General features: G+C 46.8%; 1 protein-coding gene across 1 annotated transcript in view; it reads left to right on the plus strand.

The window, feature by feature from the left end:
• The window catches only part of DMBT1 (deleted in malignant brain tumors 1), a 150,534-nt gene that overhangs the window by 92,217 nt on the left and 42,960 nt on the right, over window positions 1-15,357 (plus strand). Inside the window, 4 exon segments of the mRNA XM_038579001.1 lie at window positions 2,618-2,941; window positions 3,860-3,889; window positions 4,763-4,786; window positions 12,574-12,603. Of these exon segments, the coding sequence (XP_038434929.1) occupies window positions 2,618-2,941; window positions 3,860-3,889; window positions 4,763-4,786; window positions 12,574-12,603 (408 nt within the window).

Consider the following 15,357-nt stretch of genomic DNA (forward strand, 5'->3'; position numbering starts at 1 on the left):
CCTAGGGCAAGCATCCTGCAGATCCTGAAAAGTATGCAAATTCTCCCAGTACTCAACTGGTTTCAGGGAAATTCTGAAATCCTGAGTTTGGCATCTGACCTCACCCCCTGGTCCTGTGGGAGGGAGGTCCTTTATTATCAGTCAACCTCCAGTTTGGAGATATATCAGTAAGTGATAGAGGAAACCAGCTCGGCTTCTCTTATCCTAGCACAGAACTATTATATCAAAGTCCTCACATTTAAGATGTTTCGAGCAGGTGTACCTTCAGGAACTTCAGGTGTGGATGTTTCATGACTATCTGCCGCCAGATTTTCTTCTCTCTCCTGTTTCTTATGTGGACGGGCTTCACCCTTGCTTTGCTTACTCCATTTGAGGGGCAGTTGCCAATCCCAAGCCCCTGTGTCACCAGGAGAAAGGTCTTCACTAGTCCCTGGTCTCTGGCTGACATATCCTGGAATGAGTTTCAACAGTCTGTTTGGCAATACCTGCTTCACTAGAACCATGTCCCTGTGCTCTGTGGGCTGGTCATCTGGGTCCATATGCCCACCTTCATATTCCCCAGGGGAGAGGATGAGGAAATGGCTCTAGGCCCTCCTTGAACCTCATGGAAAGAGGTTTTAACTGGTTTGTTTAATAAAAGGAATGGTGTCAGGGCAAGAGATTTGAGACATGAAGAGGACACTCCCCTGTCAGAGCCTGACCCTCTCCCAAGGACTCCCTGCTGTGTGCTGCCCAGGCTCCTAGAGTCCCCACCCAGAGCCTTGCCCCTCTGTGAGAATATCAGCCCACATTGGCCCTTGCTCAAGCTGACCTCTGTCCCAGCATGAGGGTCTGAGTTGCTAGAGCAGTATCTATGTGGGAAGTGAGAGGGCTGGATGGCCCCAAGACCTGGTGCTTGTATTCCTTTGGGATGGTAGGAGTCTCAGCTCATGCTAGTTACATCCTCCAGTGAGACTAGGATCATGGGACTCAGTGACCCAAGACTGGAGAAATGTCAGAGTTATTGCTTTTCTGCCCTCTCATCATCTGTGCTTCTCCCTATGTAAGTGTTAGCATTGTACTGTGTGCTGTGGAGAGGCTTTTAGGCTACTGACGGAATGCTACAGCCCTCAACAACAACACAGTACCAGAGTTTCTCACCACATCTAATGGATATCTCATTCCCTGAACCGGTCACATCCCAATCTACTTTCCCTTGACCATCTGCTCTCTGCCTTGCCTCTCTCTTCTCTCTGGATTCGTCAGTTCTGGACATTTCCTGTGAATGGAAGCAGCTATCAGGTGGTCTTTTGTGACAGGCTTCTTTCAGGCCACAGACTTTCTCAAGGTCCACCATGAAGGGGCGTGTAGACATTGGCAACATGCATCTCCACCCATATATGAATCCCCTTCACCTGTTGCCAGATGTGTTTACTGTTTGATCTTTGGGTATTTTCAATAGTATTCCCAGCAACATATGTATCTATCTATCTATCTATCTATCTACCTAATTTATATATATATAAATTACCTATTTCTATTATTTGGGTTATATCTAGGAGTGGGAATGCGGTTGATATGATGATTGTCTGTTTACATTTTGTGGATGCCCAGAAGTGTTTAGGGTAGCAGATGGACCAAATTCGGTTTCCCCCTGGAGCTTCTGAGGGTTCCGCTTTCTCCACATCCTCGCCAACACTTCTTCATTTTCTTTTATTGTAGTCATCTAGTGGGCGGGAGGTGCTCTTTCACTGTGGTTAGGACTTGCATCTCCTGCAGGCTAGTGATGGTGGGGGTATGTTCATGAGCTTGCTGCACGTGTCCTTCTTCTTCAAAGAGCAGAGCCCTCACGTTTTAGACACCTGAAGGTCTGAGGACCAGGTATGGTCAGTGCGCGGGGCCAGCCCTTTGGGTAGTGAAGGCAGGGTCCAAGGGAGACTGAGGAATCATGCTGTGTCATCTAGTACTGAATGTGGCAAGTGACCTTCCTGCAAGGAGGCCTAATGCTACTACGTTTTGTTTCTTTTCTGCCACCCAGAGGCCACCACAGCTCTAAGTATGCACAGCTCCAATTCAGTGACAGTTACTACTACCCATTGTCACGATTATCAAGGAATGTTTAAGATTCAGTACAAGCCTGGGGCTGGAGAGAACAAGAGCAAATGATCATCGGAAAAAGATCCTTCAGCCCAAGCTTTGGGTCCAGGAGGAGCGTCCCTGATATAGGACAGTGGGGTGAAGGTAGACCTTCCGAACACTACGATGTAGGACAGCATCGTGGCTGCTGGTGGCTGCTGTGTTGGATCCCTGGGCCTGAAGCAAGTGTTCAGGGTGGTCCAGTGGTCCGATGTGAGGAAGCGGGCTTCTACTTTCCCCTTGTATATGGGGCTCAGGATTGAAATCCTGACGTTGTGGACAACCATCAGTGAACATGTGTTAGTCCACTGACATTCAAGGATAGCATCAAACGGGCCCTTGAGTTGGAATGAGGTTGAAGGCGTTTAGGAGAGTCCTGTTGCTGGGGAACATTAATTGAACCCACAGCATGCACCCCCTGAAGGGAATGGTCCAGTACTGAGAGTGCAGGAGTTCTTCCTTCAAGGACACAGAGAAAGACTGTTTTCCTGTCTTCTGCCAGGGACCGAATCGGGTTTGGCCCTGAGGCTGGTGAATGGAGGTGACCGGTGTCAGGGCCGCGTAGAGGTCCTGTACGGAGGCTCGTGGGGCACCGTGTGTGATGACGACTGGGACACCAGTGATGCCAACGTGGTCTGCAGGCAGCTGGGCTGTGGCTGGGCCACCTCGGCCCCAGGTTATGCCCGCTTTGGTCAGGGCTCAGGCCCGATTGTGCTGGACAATGTGCGCTGCTCTGGGCACGAGTCCTACCTGTGGAGCTGCCCCCACAATGGCTGGAACTCACACAACTGTGGACACTCAGAAGATGCAGGTGTCATCTGCTCAGGTGAACCTCGAAAATCCCAGGTCCCCATTCTTAGTGATCTTTCCATCTGATAATTATACGGGTGCCCCCATGACTCTCTCCCGGATGTGCTGTGCCTTGCCAGCTTTCCTGGGGACAACTGGTTCCCTGTAATGGAACATTAGGGGCAACTCCCTCCCGTGTGGACCTGTATTGCTTTGGAGCCTCAATGGCACAGGAGGTGAAGAAGACCATCCGTCATGCAGTGGGCAGTGGCTATGTGCCCTTTCTGTCAGTAAGACCATCTGCTCAGTCTACATCCTATTTCCCAGGGCGTTACTCCTCAAGGCACAGGTTTTGGGAATTTGGTTGTAAACTGAACTACCTTCACTCCATGGTTTGTTATTCTGGGTCCTCCTTAAAGCCAATTCAGAGAACAGGATGGCAGTTTCAATTGCCAGTTCTGAGGGCAGTGAAGAGCACTTGGGAAGTGGGGAAGGTGCAGGAAACGGCAGCTCACTAGAACATGGAATGACAAAGAAATACATAGGACTATGGGGACCAAGTTGACCTTCTACAGTAATCCTAAAAAAGCCTGTAAACACTGGGAGCATAGCACCTGACTGATGGAATGGGGGTCTCAATAGGCTAACTGCCCAGATTCATTCTTGCTGTTCCCACTTGCTAATAGCAAAATGGCTTTGGTGGCCTGTCCTGACCTGGCAGTGACATTCCACCTCCTGAATGTCAGCATTCAGGCCCACCATGGCAGGCAAGGGGAGTGGGACATAGGGTGGGGCTCCCACAGGACTGAGAGATGATGGCAGGCCATGGCCCTGTGTATTCAGGAGCTCATGGAGGCTAGATCTCAGTAGGTAGGGGATGAATTTCCTTGACCACTGATCCAGTTGGAACAGAAGTGTGCTTTGTTTCTGACTCCTGTTTCCTTCTTTTTCACAGATGCTGTCTCTCAATCCACACCCCAGCCAGGTGAGTCTTTGGTGACCCTACTTGGAATGTCCGTTTTTGCCTATCCCATCCATCCCTCTTCTTCCCATTTGGGAGGAAGCTACTGCTCTTTTGAGAACTTATGGGCATATTTTGTGTCCCACCCAGTCACTGAGTCTCCATCAGGCTGCTCTTAAGTAGACATGGCGCTCATGAGTTTTCACCTAGTCCTTCCACAGTTGCAGGAGAGAGCTGACCACAAGTTCAGAGACCAGGCCATGGGTGCCTTGAATTTCAGCTGTATGCAGCTTGGGCTGACAAGTTGAGTGGGAGAATGGAACCTGATGACCACTTATGTCTTCTTGAAGGGCCATCAGAGCAGGCTGGATCCTCTCCACAGCTCAGGGCTTACAAGATCCTCAGATTCATCAGCATCCAATGTATATATCCATAGTGGTGGGACAGAGCCCAGGGGATGGGAGTGATGGATGTGTTCTGGGTACAGGGCTACCTAGTTGGCTCCAGGTTGACCCTCGATGACCCTGACTCTTTCTTCCAGGCTTCATATGAGAATCCCCTCAGTTGTCCATGAGTGAAGATAGTCAAGTGGCAAGGGTTTTCTAAGGGACAAAAAAACTCGCCAAGCGAGAGATGTGAAGGGACCTGATTGATTAGGCAATGCTTTGTCACAGATAAGTTAGCAGAGCAGTCGACTTGCACAGCACACCCAGGAGGAAAGTGGCAGGATGCAGATGTGCAACTGTCATGACCCTGTGAAAAATGATCACAATGCCCCTTTTACTCTCAGCTAGCAGAACTCCCCAAACCCCACTGTCCCTGTCCTATGTACTCATTACTTGAGCCACGTTTGTTCTATTTCCATCCATTCTAATCCTATTTTAATTTTCTCTGCAGATTGGTGGTATACAACTACCTATGGTAAGCATCCTCAGTGCTGGCTTAAGCATCCAAATCACTCCATAGTCAACCAGACTGGATGAATTCAGATGTTGAGATTGGTGTCTGACCTCACCTCCCAATCCAGTGTGTGGGGGGGTTCCCTTTAGCCACAAGAGTTATTTTTCCAGCCTCCTACCAGTTTGGAGATACGTCAGCCATGAAGTTTTTCCTTGCAATTGACAAGAACCCAGTTCAGCTCCTCTAAAGCTAGCAGAGAGCTCAACTCAATGGCTCTCACATTTAAGATATTTAGATCAGATATACCTCCAGGAACACTGGGATACAGAAGTTTCTAATCCTTTGTCATCCTGCTTTGTGTTTCTCTGAAGATTGGTGGGATACATCTCCCTAGGGCAAGCATCCTGCAGATCCTGAAAAGTATGCAAATTCTCCCAGTACTCAACTGGTTTCAGGGAAATTCTGAAATCCTGAGTTTGGCATCTGACCTCACCCCCTGGTCCTGTGGGAGGGAGGTCATTTATTATCAGTCAACCTCCAGTTTGAAGATATATCAGTAAGTGATAGAGGAAACCAGCTCGGCTTCTCTTATCCTAGCGCAGAACTATTATATCAAAGTCCTCACATTTTTTTTTTTTTTATTGGTGTTCAATTTACTAACATACAGAATAACACCCAGTGCCCGTCACCCATTCACTCCCACCCCCCGCCCTCCTCCCCTTCTACCACCCCTAGTTCGTTTCCCAGAGTTAGCAGTCTTTACGTTCTGTCTCCCTTTCTGATATTTCCCACACATTTCTTCTCCCTTCCCTTATTTTCCCTTTCACTATTATTTATATTCCCCAAATGAATGAGAACATATAATGTTTGTCCTTCTCCGACTGACTTACTTCACTCAGCATAATACCCTCCAGTTCCATCCACGTTGAAGCAAATGGTGGGTATTTGTCATTTCTAATAGCTGAGTAATATTCCATTGTATACATAAACCACATCTTCTTTATCCATTCATCTTTCGTTGGACACCGAGGCTTCTTCCACAGTTTGGCTATCGTGGCCATTGCTGCTAGAAACATCGGGGTGCAGGTGTCCCGGCGTTTCATTGCATTTGTCTCTTTGGGGAAAATCCCCAACAGTGCAATTGCTGGGTCGTAGGGCAGGTATATTTTTAACTGTTTGAGGAACCTCCACACAGTTTTCCAGAGTGGCTGCACCAGTTCACATTCCCACCAACAGTGTAAGAGGGTTCCCTTTTCTCCGCATCCTCTCCAACATTTGTTGTTTCCTGCCTTGTTAATTTTCCCCATTCTCACTGGTGTGAGGTGGTATCTCATTGTAGTTTTGATTTGTATTTCCCTGATGGCAAGTGATGCAGAGCATTTTCTCATGTGCATGTTGGCCATGTCTATGTCTTCCTCTGTGAGGTTTCTGTTCATGTCTTTTGCCCATTTCATGATTGGATTGTTTGTTTCTTTGGTGTTGAGTTTAATAAGTTCTTTATAGATCTTGGAAACTAGCCCTTTATCTGATATGTCATTTGCAAATATCTTCTCCCATTCTGTAGGTTGTCTTTGAGTTTTGTTGACTGTATCCTTTGCTGTGCAAAAGCTTCTTATCTTGATGAAGTCCCAATAGTTCATTTTTGCTTTTGTTTCTTTTGCCTTCGTGGATGTATCTTGCAAGAAGTTACTATGGCCGAGTTCAAAAAGGGTGTTGCCTGTGTTCTTCTCTAGGATTTTGATGGAATCTTGTCTCACATTTAGATCTTTCATCCATTTTGAGTTTATCTTTGTGTATGGTGAAAGAGAGTGGTCTAGTTTCATTCTTCTGCATGTGGATGTCCAATTTTCCCAGCACCATTTATTGAAGAGACTGTCTTTCTTCCAATGGATAGTCTTTCCTCCTTTATCGAATATTAGTTGCCCATAAAGTTCAGGGTCCACTTCTGGATTCTCTATTCTGTTCCACTGATCTATGTGTCTGTTTTTGTGCCAGTACCACACTGTCTTGATGACCACAGCTTTGTAGTACAACCTGAAATCTGGCATTGTGATGCCCCCAGCTATGGTTTTCTTTTTTAAAATTCCCCTGGCTATTCGGGGTCTTTTCTGATTCCACACAAATCTTAAAATAATTTGTTCTAACTCTCTGAAGAAAGTCCATGGTATTTTGATAGGGATTGCATTAAACGTGTATATTGCCCTGGGTAACATTGACATTTTCACAATATTAATTCTGCCAATCCATGAGCATGGAATATTTTTCCATCTCTTTGTGTCTTCCTCAATTTCTTTCAGAAGTGTTCTATAGTTTTGAGGGTATAGATCCTTTACATCTTTGGTGAGGTTTATTCCTAGGTATCTTATGCTTTTGGGTGCAATTGTAAATGGGATTGACTCCTTAATTTCTCTTTCTTCAGTCTCATTGTTAGTGTATAGAAATGCCACTGACTTCTGGGCATTGATTTTGTATCCTGCCACGCTACCGAATTGCTGTATGAGTTCTAGCAATCTTGGGGTGGAGACTTTTGGGTTTTCTATGTAGAGTATCATGTCATCGGCGAAGAGGGAGAGTTTGACTTCTTCTTTGCCAATTTGAATGCCTTTAATGTCTTTTTGTTGTCTGATTGCTGAGGCTAGGACTTCCAGTACTATGTTGAACAGCAGTGGTGAGAGTGGACATCCCTGTCTTGTTCCTGATCTTAGGGGAAAGGCTCCCAGTGCTTCCCCATTGAGAATGATATTTGCTGTGGGCTTTTCATAGATGGCTTTTAAGATGTCGAGGAATGTTCCCTCTATCCCTACACTCTGAAGAGTTTTGATCAGGAATGGATGCTGTATTTTGTCAAATGCTTTCTCTGCATCCAATGAGAGGATCATATGGTTCTTGGTTTTTCTCTTGCTGATATGATGAATCACATTGATTGTTTTACGGGTGTTGAACCAGCCTTGTGTCCCAGGGATAAATCCTACTTGGTCATGGTGAATAATTTTCTTAATGTATTGTTGGATCCTATTGGCCAGTATCTTGTTGAGAATTTTTGCATCCATGTTCATCAGGGATATTGGTCTGTAATTCTCCTTTTTGGCGGGGTCTTTGTCTGGCTTTGGAATTAAGGTGATGCTGGCCTCATAGAACGAATTTGGAAGTACTCCATCTCTTTCTATCTTTCCAAACAGCTTTAGGAGAATAGGTATGATTTCTTCTTTAAACGTTTGATAAAATTCTCCTGGGAAGCCATCTGGCCCTGGACTCTTGTGTTTTGGGAGGTTTTTGATGACTGCTTCAATTTCCTCCCTGGTTATTGGCCTGTTCAGGTTTTCTATTTCTTCCTGTTCCAGTTTTGGTAGTTTGTGGCTTTCCAGGAATGCGTCCATTTCTTCTAGATTGCCTAATTTATTGGCGTATAGCTGTTCATAATATGTTTTTAAAATCGTTTGTATTTCCTTGGTGTTGGTAGTGATCTCTCCTTTCTCATTCATGATTTTATTAATTTGAGTCTTCTCTCTCTTCTTTTTAATAAGGCTGGCTAATGGTTTATCTATCTTATTAATTCTTTCAAAGAACCAACTCCTGGTTTTGTTGATCTGTTCCACAGTTCTTCTGGTCTCGATTTCGTTGAGTTCTGCTCGAATCTTTATTAGCTCCCTTCTTCTCTTGGGTGTAGGATCTATTTGCTGTTTTTTCTCTAGCTCCTTTATGTGTAAGGTTAGCTTTTGTATTTGAGTTCTTTCCAGTTTTTGAATGGATGCTTGTATTGCGATGTATTTCCCCCTTAGGACTGCTTTTGCTGCATCCCAAAGATTTTGAACGGTTGTATCTTCATTCTCATTAGTTTCCATGAATCTTTTTAATTCTTCCTTAATTTCCTGGTTGACCCTTTTATCTTTTAGCAGGATGGTCCTTAACCTCCATGTGTTTGAGGTCCTTCCGAACTTCTTGTTGTGATTTAGTTCTAATTTCAAGGCATTATGGTCCGAGAATATGCAGGGGACAATCCCAATCTTTTGGTATCGGTTCAGACCCGATTTGTGACCCAATATGTGGTCTATTCTGGAGAAAGTTCCATGGGCGCTTGAGAAGAATGTGTATTCAGTTGAGTTTGGATGTAAAGTTCTGTAGATATCTGTGAAATCCATCTGGTCCAGTGTATCATTTAAAGCTCTCGTTTCTTTGGAGATGTTGTGCTTAGAAGACCTATCGAGTATAGAAAGAGCTAGATTGAAGTCACCAAGTATAAGTGTATTATTATCTAAGTATTTCTTCACTTTGGTTAATAATTGATTTATATATTTGGCAGCTCCCACATTTGGAGCATATATATTGAGGATTGTTAAGTCCTCTTGTTGAATAGATCCTTTAAGTATGATATAGTGTCCCTCTTCATCTCTCACTACAGTCTTTGGGGTAAATTTTAGTTTATCTGATATAAGGATGGCTACCCCTGCTTTCTTTTGAGGACCATTCGAATGGTAAATGGTTCTCCAACCTTTTATTTTCAGGCTGTAGGTGTCCTTCTGTCTAAAATGAGTCTCTTGTAGACAGCAAATAGATGGGTCCTGCTTTTTTATCCAGTCTGAAACCCTGCGCCTTTTGATGGGGTCATTAAGCCCGTTCACATTCAGAGTTACTATTGAGAGATATGAGTTTAGTGTCATCATGATATCTATTCAGTCTTTGTTTTTGTGGACTGTTCCACTGAACTTCTTCTTAAAGGGGAATTTTAAGAGGCCCCCTTAAAATTTCTTGCAGAGCTGGTTTGGAGGTCACATATTCTTTTAGTTGCTGCCTGTCTTGGAAGCTCTTTATCTCTCCTTCCATTTTGAATGAGAGCCTTGCTGGATAAAGTATTCTTGGTTGCATGTTCTTTTCATTTAGGACCTTGAATATATCCTGCCAGCCCTTTCTGGCCTGCCAGGTCTCTGTGGAGAGGTCTGCTGTTACCCTAATACTCCTCCCCATAAAAGTCAGGGATTTCTTGTCTCTTGCTGCTTTAAGGATCTTCTCCTTATCTTTGGAATTTGCAAGCTTCACAATTAAATGTCGAGGTGTTGAACGGTTTTTATTGATTTTAGGGGGGGATCTCTCTATTTCCTGGATCTGAATGCCTGTTTCCCTTCCCAGATTAGGAAAGTTTTCAGCTAGAATTTGTTCAAATACATATTCTGGCCCTCTGTCCCTTTCGGCGCCCTCGGGAACCCCAATTAAACGTAGGTTTTTCTTCCTCAGGCTGTCGTTTATTTCCCTTAATCTATCTTCATGATCTTTTAATTGTTTGTCTCTTTTTTCCTCAGTTTCCCTCTTTGCTGTCAACTTGTCTTCTAGGTCACTCACTCGTTCTTCCACCTCGTTAACCCTCGTCGTTAGGACTTCTAGTTTGGATTGCATCTCATTCAATTGGTTTTTAATTTCTGCCTGATTAGCTCTAAATTCTGCAGTCATGAAGTCCCTTGAGTCCTTTATACTTTTTTCTAGAGCCACCAGTAGCTGTATAATAGTGCTTCTGAATTGGCTTTCTGACATTGAATTGTAATCCAGATTTTGTAACTCTGTGGGAGAGAGGACTGTTTCTGATTCTTTCTTTTGAGGTGAGGTTTTCCTTCTAGTCATTTTGCTCAGTGCAGAGTGGCCAAAAGCAAGTTGTATTGGGAAAAAGAGAAAAAGAGAGGAGAGAAAGAAGGAAAGAAAAGAGAAAGAGGAAAAAAAAAAAAAGGGAAGAAAAAGAGAAAGAAAAAGAAAGGAGAAAAAAAAAGGGGGTGGGGGAAGGAAACAAATCAAAAAGCAAAACAAAACAAAAACAAAAACAAAAACAAACAAACAAAAAAAGAACCACCGGGGAGTATCTTCTGATTCTGTGTTCTTTAAGTCCCTTGGCTTCTCCTGGAAGTTGTCAGTCTAGCTGGTGTTCTGGGGGAGGGGCCTGTTGTGCTGATTTTCAGGTGTTAGCAGTTGGGGGAGCTGCTGTGCCCCTGCCTGGTGCAGGGCTCGGTGGGGGTTGTTTACCCAGTGAGGCCGCAGGAGGAACAGCCCCAGTGGCGGGGCAGCTCTGGAAACCTGGATTCAGCTCCGGCAGGAACTCCGTCTGCAGGGCCTGGAGGCTCCGGGGCGGGGCCGCTGATCTGCTCAGCTGGGGCAGGAGCGTCCTTGCTGTCCTGGGCCCTCCCGGCCTCTGCCTGTCCCGGGGGAGGCGGGATCCTGGGCTGTGTCCCGGCGCCCTGTGCTCCGGAGCCTGCGCTGGTGGATTCGCGCTCCCAGGCCGCGCAACCCCCTCCGCGGAGCTGCCGCCCGAGCCCCTCCGAGCTGCTCCTGGAACCGCGCAGCCCCCTCCGCACGGAGCCTCTTCCTCTGCCCGAGCCCCTCCGAGCTGCTCCCGGGGCCGCGCAGCCCCCTCCGCGGAGCCGCCGCCCGAGCCCCTTCAGCTGCTCCGGGTCCCGCCGGGTCGCGCCGTGCGCGCTGCAGCCCTTAGGGAGCTCGGCGCACTCTCCTGGGCGCGCAGTTGCTCTGTTACTGTCCCCGGGAGCCCGAGGGCATCCCCGCCCTCCTGGGTCCTGCTCCAACTCCCCGCGAGCCCCTTTCCGCCCGGGAAGGTCGGTGCAGCTCCTGCGTCTCCGGGACGGGGCTCTCCTGTCCTGGGGACACTCGCCCCGGCCTCAGCCCGGCTCCTCGCGGGGCCCCTCCCCCTTGGAGGCCTTTGTTCCTTTATTTCTTTTTCCCCGTCTTCCTACCTTGCTAGATGCGCGAACTCTTCTCACTGTAGCATTCCAGCTGGTCTCTCTTTGAATCTCAGGCCGAATTCATAGATTTTCAGGATAATTTGAAGGTTTTCTAGGTAGTTTGGTGGAGACAGGTGATTTGGAGACCCTACTCCTCCGCCATCTTGCCAAAGTCCTCACATTTAAGATGTTTCGAGCAGGTGTACCTTCAGGAACGTCAGGTGTGGATGTTTCATGACTATCTGCCGCCAGATTTTCTTCTCTCTCCTGTTTCTTATGTGGACGGGCTTCACCCTTGCTTTGCTTTCTGCATGTGAGAGGCAGTTGCCAACCCCAAGCCCCTGTGTCATAAGAGAAGGACTCTACTTGTGCCCTGACCACTGACTGGCATTTCCTGGAAAGAATCTAGGTAGCCTGTTTGAAAAAACTGCTAGAACCTTGTTCCTGTGTCTGATGGGCTGGTCAGGGTCCATATGCTCCCCTTCATATTACCCTAGGTAATGGAGAGGAGTTGGCACTAGGCCCTACTGGAACCTCATGGAAAGACATTTTGACTGGTGTGTTTCATAGAAAGGATAGTTTGTCTGCCACAAAATCAGTGCAAAAGATTTGAGACATGAAGAGAACACTGCCCTGTTGAGTTTGGCCCTCTCCCAAGTACTATCTGCTGAGTGCAGCCCTGGCTTCCACAGCCCCCACACAGAGCCCTCCCTCTCAATTGCTGTCTCAGCCTATGTTGGCCTCTGCTCTTGAACTGGCCTCTGGTCCAGTCTCAGGGTCTGAGTTGACAGTGCAGTATGGGTGGAAGAACTGAGAGGGTTGGATAGTCCCTCGTGCCTGGTTGCTTGTCTGCCTGACAGTGATATTCAACCTGCTGGATCCTAAGTCCTCAGCCACATTGAGGCAGACAATGGCAGTAGGACATAGGATTAGGCTCCCACAGGACTGAGAGGCTATGGCAGGCCATGGCTCTGTCTACTCAGGACCACATGGAGGCTTGATCTCAGGACGGATAGATAGGATGATGTTCTCTGATCTTTGATTCCGTTGCAACACCCATGTGCTTTGTGTCTGACTTGTGTTTCTTTCTCATAGCTACTCCACCCGAATCAACCATCCAGCAAGGTAAGTCTGTGCCACCGTATTTGGAATGTTTCTTTTCTCCTTTCCCATCCATCCCTTTTCTCTCCATTTCGGGTGAATCATTGCTCCTTGAGGACCTTGTGGGCACATTTTGTGGTTCCCAGTCACTGAGCCTCTAACAGGCAGCTCTTACGTGGACACGGGATTCAAATGGCCCCATTTTCCCATCATCCATGAGTTATCATCTAATCCTTTCCCAGCATCCCAAGAGACTGTTGCCTACCAATTCAGAGAACTAGCCATGGGTGCCAAGAATTTCAAATGAAATGCTGTCTGGGGAGACAGCAGAGTGGGAGAAGGAGCCATAGGGAGCACTGATGTCTTCTTAGAGAGCCGTCAGAGCAGGCTGGATCCTTCCCAATGTTCAGCATTTGCATCACCCTCAGATTTATCACAATCCAATGTGTATATCCAAAGTGGTAGGGACAGAGCCCCAGGGATTTGAGACCACTATGAGAAGAAGGTGCTCTAGATACAGGGATATACAGCTGGCTCCATGTTGACCCTGAATGCTCCTGACTCCTTCTTCCAAGATTCCTGTGAGGATCTCCTACGTCATCTATGAGTCAAGATAGACAAGTGGCAAAGGTTTCTAAGGGACAAGGGACATGCCAGGCTGAGAGATGTGGAGGGATCTGGCTGATGTACACAAGGTCTTTGCACCAGAAAAGGTATCAGAGCAGGAGGCTTGCACAGCCCCTCCCCCTGCAGGTGGAAGGGGGCAGGATGCAGGTGTGCAAGTGTCATGATGCCTGCCAAAATCTCTCATGATTCCCCCTTTCCCCTCCAGCTAACAGAACTCACCAGACGCCACTGTCCCTGTCCCACTGACTCATCACTTGAGCCAAGCTTGGTTCTATTTCCAACCTTTCTAACCCTGCTTTGTGTTTCTCTGCATATCGGTGGTATACAACTACCAATGGTCAGCATCCTCAGTGCCTGCCTAAGTATCCAGATTCACACCATAGTCCGCCCGACTGGATGAAACTCCAGATTGTTGAGTGTAGTGTCTGACCTCACCTCCCCATCCAGTGTGTGTGTGGGTTCCCTTTAGCCACAAGAGTTTTTTTTCCAGCCTCCTACCAGTTTGGGGAGATGTCAGTCATGACGTTTTTGTTTGCATTTGACGAGAACCCAGTTCAGCTCCTCTAAAGCTAGCAGAGAGCTCAACTCAATGGCTCTCACATGTAAGATATTTAGATCAGATATACCTCCAGGAACACTGGGATACAGAAGTTTCTAATCCTTTGTCATCCTGCTTTGTGTTTCTCTGAAGATTGGTGGGATACAACTCCCTAGGGCAAGCATCCTGCAGATCCTGAAAAGTATGCAAATTCTCCCAGTACTCAACTGGTTTCAGGGAAATTCTGAAATCCTGAGTTTGGCATCTGACCTCACCCCCTGGTCCTGTGGGAGGGAGGTCCTTTATCCAAATGTGATTATTATCAGTCAACCACCAGTTTGGAGATATATCAGTAAGTGATAGAGGAAACCAGCTCGGCTTCTCTTATCCTAGCACAGAACTATTATATCAAAGTCACTCACATTTAAGATGTTTCGAGCAGGTGTACCTTCAGGAACGTCAGGTGTGGATGTTTCATGAGTATCTGCCGCCAGATTTTCTTCTCTCTCCTGTTTCTTATATGGACGGGCTTCACCCTTGCTTTGCTTTCTGAAAGTGAGAGGCAGTTGCCAGCCTTAAGCCCCTGTGTCATAGAAGGACTCTGCTTGTGCCCAGAGGGCTGGCTGACATTTCCTGTGAGGACTTTAGATAGTCTGCTTGGCAATACTTGCTTCAATGGGACCATGTTCCTGTGTCTGATGGGCTGGTCAGGGTCCATATGCTCACCTTCGTATTCTGCCCGGGGAAATGGAGAGGAGTTGGCTCTAGTTCCCACTTGAACGTCACAGAAAAGGTTTTGACTTGTGTGTTCCACAGAAAGGATAGTTTGTCTACAACAAAATCAGTGCAAGAGAATTGAGACATGAAGAGAACACTGCCCTGTTGAGTTTGGCCCTCTCCCAAGTACTATCTGCTGAGTGCAGCCCTGGCTTCCACAGCCCCCACACAGAGCCCTCCCTCTCAATAGGTGTCTCAGCCTATGTTGGCCTCTGCTCTTGAACTGGCCTCTGGTCCAGTGTCAGGGTCTGAGTTGACAGTGCAGTATGGGTGGAAGAACTGAGAGGGTCTGGATAGTCCCTCGTGCCTGGTTGCTTGTCTTCCTTGTAGACTGTAGGAATCTCAGCTCATGCTAAGTGCACCCTCCAGTGAGACTGGGATCATGGATTCAGTGCCCCAGCACTGGAGAAAAGGCCAAAAATTAATGCTTTTCTGCCCTTTCAGGGTCTGTGATTACTCTAAATATAAAACGTACCAATTTACTATGCAGTTGAGACTTCTTAGTCTAATGATTGCTACAAGCATCAGTTATTTAGTTCCAGAGTTTCTTATCACCTTAATGAATATCCCATACCCTGAACTAGTCCAACCCATACCTGTGTTCCCCCAGCTCTCACCTGGTTGCCTTCTTTGTCTAGATTTGCATTTTCTGAACATTTCCTGCGAATGGAGGTAGCCATCATGTTGCCTTTTGTGACTGGCTTCTTTCAGCCAGCCAGCAGACTTTTCTCAGAACTCACCACAAAGAAGTGTGTAAACTTTGGCAACATGTATCCCCACCCATATTATGATCCCATTCATCTGTTGATGGACAGATGAAGTGGAGTGTTTCCATC

The sequence above is a fragment of the Canis lupus genome, chromosome 28 (genome assembly GCF_011100685.1).
Source record: "Canis lupus familiaris isolate Mischka breed German Shepherd chromosome 28, alternate assembly UU_Cfam_GSD_1.0, whole genome shotgun sequence".
Lineage (NCBI taxonomy): Eukaryota > Metazoa > Chordata > Mammalia > Carnivora > Canidae > Canis > Canis lupus.